Below are 6,331 nucleotides of genomic sequence, written 5' to 3' on the forward strand. Positions count from 1 at the left end.
ATTCATGTTCAATATTAATATTGTGATCAATGTTAATATCGAATAATTGTACGAGTTTCCCGGAAGTAAGATTTCTGATCAGTGATTATATAATTGATTAAAGAAACCCACGATGTGGTTCACGAGAACAAAAGTCCCATGTGTTAAGCAAAAAACGAGAAAGAAGTAATGAACAGAACCGGAAGTTAATCGAAGCATCGCAATGCCGTCGGTGCCAACGATATATACTGGCGCCACGTCGCCCGACGTCACCATCCAAGCTTCGTCGACGTTTCAAGAGACCATGAACAACGGTAAAATACTGATGGAACAGGCGAACGAGCTGAACGACGCGATCATGGAGAATCTAAGGAAACCGATGGAACCGTTGAGGAAACGGCCTCCCTTGCCACCGCTCAAGAGACCCTCCAGTAGAGTCTTGAACCTGACGCGAAGCCCATCACCGTCCAGCGCATCGTCCAGCTTGTCCTGTAGATCAAGATCCATTTCTACCTTGTCCTCGCGGACTCATACGAGCTTGGAGTCTACTACGAACTTCTCCACGCCTCCTAGAAGAACGTTCCCCGTCTCTGCGTCCCCTGACTCTTTAGAGGACGTGTCGACTAAAGAACAAGCACCAGTCGTCTTCGACGCCAGTTTGAACTTCGTATTAGGATGCGAGAAACAGAGGGTGAGACAGTCGTTCAGGCCCACTGCCTCGCACATGGAACCAACCACCGCGTCCTCCTATTTATCCTCGAAGATCTCGCAGTTCTTGAAAAGAACGGATCACGTGATGGACGAATGGCGTAGTCTCGGACATAAAGATGATATGGAGAACGGAGTAGATTCGGCACAGCCGGTGTTCCGCGAAGGAGGCGCGATCGGAAGAAGCCAGAGTGCGACGAACATCATGATCAGAGGATATCAGTATTACAGCAGGGCTAACAGCGTCGGCAAGAGCTGCTCTAGGAGATCTGTGTCCAGGGCTTCGGAGGATAGAACTATCTCTGATAGCGTTGGCCAGGTCTGGAGCTCTGCAATCTTCGTTTTATATCAATGATATTAATTATAGATTGTCCAACTTATTTTAAAACATTTCAATAATTAAGTACAGGATAAAACAAACGTTGAACGATTTTTATAATTTCTCATTACAGCTAAGCGAGATGACTGCAGATTTCGCGGAGGAGCACTCGACGTCGACGCTGGCGGCGGAGAGGATCGACGCGGAGACTTCCGAACGTCTGCGGCTGGAAAGGGAGCTGCAGGACGTGACAGAGGCGCATAAGAATCTTCAGCAAACTACCGAACGCTTGGAAATGGAACTTCTGTACGCGCGAGCCGCGGATTTGAACGGAGTTGCGTCTGACGCCGAAGACGGCGAGGATGGAGGTGTTTACAAGCAAAGATACGAGCATGCGGTCCGTGAACTCGAGTTCACTAAGAGAAAAATGGCACAGCAACACGAGGACGATCTCGAACAGCTCGTTGGCCTCAAAAAGCAATTGGAAAAGAAGGTACAGTCAACAAACATGATTTATTAATTACAAATAATGAATAGGTTCACACAATTTTTTTATTACATTAACCAGAGATTCCTACCATCTTTCAATGATACAATTTGATGTAATAAGTTTAATGTATTGTTTCAGTTGGCTGATGCGTACGAGGAAGTCGAAGAACAGCGGCAGGTCGTAGGTCAGTGGAAGCGGCGCGTACAGAAGCTGAACGGCGAGATGCACGATTTGCGATTATTACTGGAGGAGCAAACGGCCAGGAACAATCTTCTGGAGAAGAAGCAACGCAAGTACGTGAATATATCCCTTTCTATGAACAATTCTATGAATCAGCTGTCCCAGCGAAAAGGGACAACGCAACCGTCCATTCATGCTGGAAGTTGAAACAAATTTTCATGCTCCGCGGTCGTTAAATCCGTCGAAAATTTCGCACATGTACACGGGTTGTGTATATATCGAGGGCTGCTCTATTCTGAATTCGTACGCAACAAGTGTTTCTGGCGAACGGCCAGGCTGGTAATTTGCTACGTCCAGCCAGGAGGTGGTTGGAGGTTTCCGTCGTGCGCATAGTAAAGGCCGGAGTGATTGACTGGTCTATATATAAATTGACTGCTCGATCGCGATAGCCCGGAAAACTAGTATCCCGTTGCCACTTTGTAGGAAAAAAGGCTAACAAATCGTTCACTTTAGAGAATTGAATTGAAAACAAATATAGAAAAGAGGAGATGCGAAATGGACAGATATTTTTTTAACTCCCATTAGTTGGGTTTATTCCTGTATTTAAACATGACTCAATTCGTGTTTAGATTCGACTCTGAAACGCAGAATCTGATGAACGACTTGCGGCAAGAGAAAACGCAACGGGAGAGACTGGCCAGAGAGAAGGAAATCGCGATTGCTGAGAAATTTACCATAGAACAAAATCTCAGCGTGAGTATATATAAAATTAACTTTCTTCCGTTCGCTCTGTTCAATTTCATTTTTAATTTGTAAATGCTTCAGGACGCTCGGCTGGAGATCGAGTTGAAGGAGGAGAGGCTGCGAACGCTCAGCCAGGAATTAGAAGAATTGACATTCGGCGGTAAAACCGAAGAGGAAGTGGCGCAATTGAAGAAGGCGAAGCACGAGCTGGAGAAACGGACGAAGGATCAAGAAGAAGAGCTGGACGATCTCGCGGGTCAAGTGCAGCTACTCGAACAGGCGAAACTCAGATTGGAGATGAGCATCGAGCAACAGAGGAAGGAGATGCGCAAGGAGATGCAGCAGAGGGACGAAGAGCTCGAGGACGTGCGCGGGAACGCGCTGAAGAAGGTGAAAGCGTTGGAGCTGCAGCTGGAGAACGAGCACGAGGAGAGGACGATACTTTTACGCGAGAAGCACGAGTTGGAACGCCGGCTCGTGGCTATCGAGGAACAGGATCGTGTCGAACGCGCCGCCGAAGCTGACACCATGCACAGGTACATGATAATTGTACTGAAATTATGTAAACAATTATTCATTTCTCGCTAATATTTTTCAATTAATTTGTACATAGACTGAAGAGGGACTTGAAGAGGACCAAAGCTCTGTTGAGGGACGCTCAGACTATGCTGGAGAGATCGAAGGGCGATTCGACCGGCAAGGCGGCTTTGAGACAGCTGAAGAATCAGTTGGAGGACGCGGAGTGTGCCAGGGCTGTCGCAGTCAAAGCGAAACAGGCGCTCGAACAGGAACTGAACGAGACCCAGGCTTCACTCGAGGAGGCTCAGCGGCAGCGTTCCGAGGCCGAAGATCGTGCTAACGTCGCCAACCGCGAACGAACCGAGCTACTCTCCCAGTTGGAAGAGAACGAGGAAGAATTAGCCGAGGCAAGTACCTTCTTCGTTCGTAACATCAATTATTGTTTAAATTATTTTACCAATTATTAATTGAACATTTTATATTGTGAAGGTTTTGAAGAAATATCGAGCAGCAGTGCAGCAAGTGTCCGCAGAACAGGCACAGTTGCAGGAAGCTCAAGTACAGATCGCTGCCCTCGAGGCGGAGAAGTCCTCGTTGAAGGATCAGCTCTCGGAATTGAGCCAACGATTGGAGTCCGTCGAGCAGCTCGGCGATCCGACCGCGAACAGTCTGGCCACGAGGAGATTGGAATTCCGCGCCAAGGAGTTGGAGAGTAAATTGGAATTGGAGCAGACGACCAGGGCGCGATTAGAAGTAAGTTCATGTACAAGTTTTTATTGCGTCTCAACTTGATACGTTCAATCTCTCAGATTTTAACAATTTTAAATCGAACGAACTTACAAGAAAGTGATTTTTTTTTACAGACGCAGATAGCCAGATTGAAAGAAAACTTAGAGAAATTGCAAACGGAATGCGCGCTGCTGCGAACCAAGGAACAGAACGCCCAAGATGCGTCACGAAGGTTGCAGAGATCGCTTCGCGAGGCTAGGGACGAGGCTAGCTCGGCGCTGGCTCGGGAACAAGAGTCGACTCGCGCGCGACGCGAGCTGGAGAAATCGCTGGAGGCCGCCGAGGCCGAGACCAAAGTCGCTAGAGACGATCTCAGATTGGCGTTACAGAGAATCGACGACCTGCAGAGCGCGATTCAAGGAGAACTCGAGCTTGACTGCAGCGAGGAGGGCACGACAGAAAACAGTGACAGGTAAGACCTCGTTAATTTTTTATACCAATTATTATAATTAATTACCGTATCGATTATTAAATGAAATGTTATATCAGTTATCAAATTATGATTTGTCTCGATCTTGTTCCAGTGATTGATGCGAACAGATGTCGGACTTGGAGTCCGACGAGTGCAAGGACGACAAGAAGCTAGCCGAGCAACGCGTAGACGACGAATCGCCGCTCGGCGAGTCATCGATGGACACTTGTTGAAATCAAAAGAATGACTTGCGAGGGAAGATATCAAAAGGAGAGACAGGGAGTAGACGTTCGATCGTCAAAATCGCTAGACTTATCGTTAGTTTCGTACTATAAAAACGGTAGCTGTTGTCACTGTCAGTCATATCGAATTTTCGCGAGACAGCCGCAACAGCGAATCAAAATTCAATCGTCTAAATCAAATCGTTAGTCGTGCATACGGCAACTACGAAAGGTATTGCTGTTGTATTTGTCATTTTATTTTTACTGTCTGGTATTCAACAGAAATATAAACGATACTTTATTGGAAGTATCAAGAGTCATTTATAAAACTACAAATTTGTATTTTACTAAATGAATACGTATTATTTAAGAAATTCATTCGTCTTATGAAAGTTTATTTAAGTTATGCATTTTTATTTAAGAAAATAATAGTTACGACTGCGCCGATACCTTCTGTAGTCGCTGTATGCTTGCGTATGCATAAGGATGTACTAGACAAGTATACAAAGAAAATCTGAGGAGCGAAATCCGTCAGTAATGAATTTACTCGTGGTTTTAAACGTAATCTAAAAATAAGTGAGACGATCACGAGTTCTGTAGAGGTGGTGCTAATTCCGATTATCAAGAAACGTTTCAATGTCGTGGCTATCTGTAACTCTGCTTCTAATCGCCCGATTCACGTTGACCGGAATAGTTAATATATTAAAACATTGCCCGTCATTTTAAATTCATGTTCCTCATCATTTTAAACAATCGACGGAGGGTCGGATTGTTTTAGCATTAATTAAATCATTTATATAGTAGAATTCCATTTATATCTCTTCTGGAGAACAGGACTGTCTAATTTAAAATTCATGTTGATCTTAGACAGAGTGTGCTATTTTTTTTTTTAAATCCCGAAATGTTTCGGAGACCAAAAGCGTATCTTATGCTAGTCCGGTGTCAATGTAAATCGGGTTGTACTTCGCGTATTTGGTGCTACATTTAATTCGACAGTAGTTTTCGTCGACGGACTACACCGTTCCAGTCTTCCAAGCGGATAAACGAGAGTAAACGAGAAAACTCGATTCGCAATCATCTTACAATAATGAGTACAGTAAATCTCCTTTTAATTATCATCCGGTTTACAGAATAATTTTAAGAAACCCTTTAAGTCCTCTGCATTTATTTATATTAATTTCGTTCTAATCAGACTCGTACATATTTTATCTTGTTCAATTGGTTCCCCGTAGAGAATTCTGTTTCCTTAAAAATTTGTATACTGCGTTCAACCAAATAATTATTTGCCAGTTTTTAATTTTGCCTCACGTGTGCTCATCGTTGTAAATGATTTGCGTTCCTGGCATAAAGGTTTGAAGTTCGAAACAGAAAGTAATGAGCGTAACGCGAACCGTAAAGAACAAATACTTACATACATACAACAAAGAGCCTTACTTCTTGAGATGAAAAAAAAGCATCGTACGCTTTTTTAACACTTCGCTATTACACGTAGCCAATAAAAAGTTGTCTATATATATAGTTTGTATTATAAACGACGCGAACTCAGTTTCTTTGGTTTCTTTAATTATATTGATAATAATATAATGCTAGTAATAATAATAAGAAGGATTCACATGTAACTTATTGCTTTGTACAATGCAGATATCTTATTTAATTAATTTCCTGCGTTTCTGTATCCATTTTTTATTGCCCCCTACACCTTCAGGTCTCGCAATTGAAGACTCTTCAATGCGGAAATAAATTCTCATTAAAATTATTATCTACGTCCTCGATGAAATTACTTCCATATGGGTAAGTAATCATTGTCTGCTTGTTTCATGAGAGGTATTCAATAGCGAAAGATGTTTCAATACAAAAAATACACGATACAAAAAAGATCCTATTCAATTTCCTTCAAAGTCCACTCGTTTAATAAGTATTTGACGATGGACGAAAATTGTATAAAACATTTTTCGCTAGTCTCAATAATT

The 6,331-nt window shown here is 43.3% G+C and overlaps 1 protein-coding gene across 5 annotated transcripts in view; it reads left to right on the top strand.

Moving 5' to 3' along the window:
- LOC108623324 (unconventional myosin-XVIIIa) overlaps positions 1-6,117 on the top strand; it is a 27,061-nt gene extending 20,944 nt beyond the window's left edge. For 4 of the 5 annotated variants that reach the window (XM_018021750.2, XM_026812171.1, XM_026812170.1 and 1 more), the window contains 8 exons: positions 1,140-1,499; positions 1,635-1,789; positions 2,306-2,429; positions 2,502-2,956; positions 3,034-3,346; positions 3,429-3,692; positions 3,803-4,140; positions 4,253-6,117. In XM_018021750.2, coding sequence (XP_017877239.2) covers positions 1,140-1,499; positions 1,635-1,789; positions 2,306-2,429; positions 2,502-2,956; positions 3,034-3,346; positions 3,429-3,692; positions 3,803-4,140; positions 4,253-4,259 — 2,016 coding nt within the window. In that variant the 3' untranslated portion in view covers positions 4,260-6,117. Of the gene's footprint in view, positions 1-6; positions 1,007-1,139; positions 1,500-1,634; positions 1,790-2,305; positions 2,430-2,501; positions 2,957-3,033; positions 3,347-3,428; positions 3,693-3,802; positions 4,141-4,252 lie in introns of those variants that run through there. The other variant, XM_026812173.1, reaches the window with a different exon arrangement.
- The last annotated feature ends 214 nt before the right edge of the window (positions 6,118-6,331 follow it).

Source organism: Ceratina calcarata, unplaced genomic scaffold (assembly GCF_001652005.2).
Source record: "Ceratina calcarata isolate Rehan_Ccalc_2016 unplaced genomic scaffold, ASM165200v1 scaffold260.2, whole genome shotgun sequence".
NCBI classification, from domain to species: domain Eukaryota; kingdom Metazoa; phylum Arthropoda; class Insecta; order Hymenoptera; family Apidae; genus Ceratina; species Ceratina calcarata.